The sequence below is a fragment of the Triticum dicoccoides genome, chromosome 6A (genome assembly GCF_002162155.2).
Source record: "Triticum dicoccoides isolate Atlit2015 ecotype Zavitan chromosome 6A, WEW_v2.0, whole genome shotgun sequence".
NCBI classification, from domain to species: Eukaryota; Viridiplantae; Streptophyta; class Magnoliopsida; order Poales; family Poaceae; genus Triticum; species Triticum dicoccoides.
The window spans coordinates 52,660,742-52,661,280 of NC_041390.1; the positions used below are offsets into that span (position 1 = coordinate 52,660,742).

Below are 539 nucleotides of genomic sequence, written 5' to 3' on the forward strand. Positions count from 1 at the left end.
CATAAGAAAGTCCCTTCAAGATCCAATGGTAAACATGCATGCGTCTTCTTGGTCACATTTGTGTGTGTTCACACTTCATATAACATAATGATTTCTTACCCAAAAACTTTGAAAATTTTCGAAGTTTTGGAAGTCAGGTCCAACCAAGTTCAACGAAATTTCCTTTCCAAGCAGGTCCAAAAAGAAGGATAAAAGAACGGCGAGACCCGCTGACCGGTTGGTCCCACCGTCCAGGCCCAGCCGAAGTATATAGCTCGCGAGACAGTGGTGGAGGGGGTGGAGTCCGAAACACCAAATAAATCCCCACCTGTCGCCGCGGCCGGCCACCGCGATTCACCGCCGCCGTCCGCCGGAGATCGGACGGCTGTCCCTGCCCCGACGCCGTCCCTCGCGAGCCAGTGCCGCCGCCTCGTCCTCATCGCCGTCGCCGCCTTCCTCTTCTTCCACCCCTAGCTTCTCCAGAGGCGGCCGAGTCGCCGAGTCGCCATGGAGGCCTACAAGGTCTGGGTGCGGAAGAACCGGGACCTCGTCCGCTCCCT

General features: G+C 56.8%; 1 protein-coding gene across 1 annotated transcript in view; it reads left to right on the forward strand.

The window, feature by feature from the left end:
* Window positions 1–289: 289 nt before the first annotated feature.
* LOC119314741 (peroxisome biogenesis protein 16-like) overlaps window positions 290–539 on the forward strand; it is a 4,358-nt gene continuing 4,108 nt past the window's right edge. Inside the window, exon 1 of the mRNA XM_037589437.1 lies at window positions 290–539. This exon is cut by the window's right edge and continues 8 nt beyond it. Coding sequence (XP_037445334.1) covers window positions 487–539 — 53 coding nt within the window. The 5' untranslated portion in view covers window positions 290–486.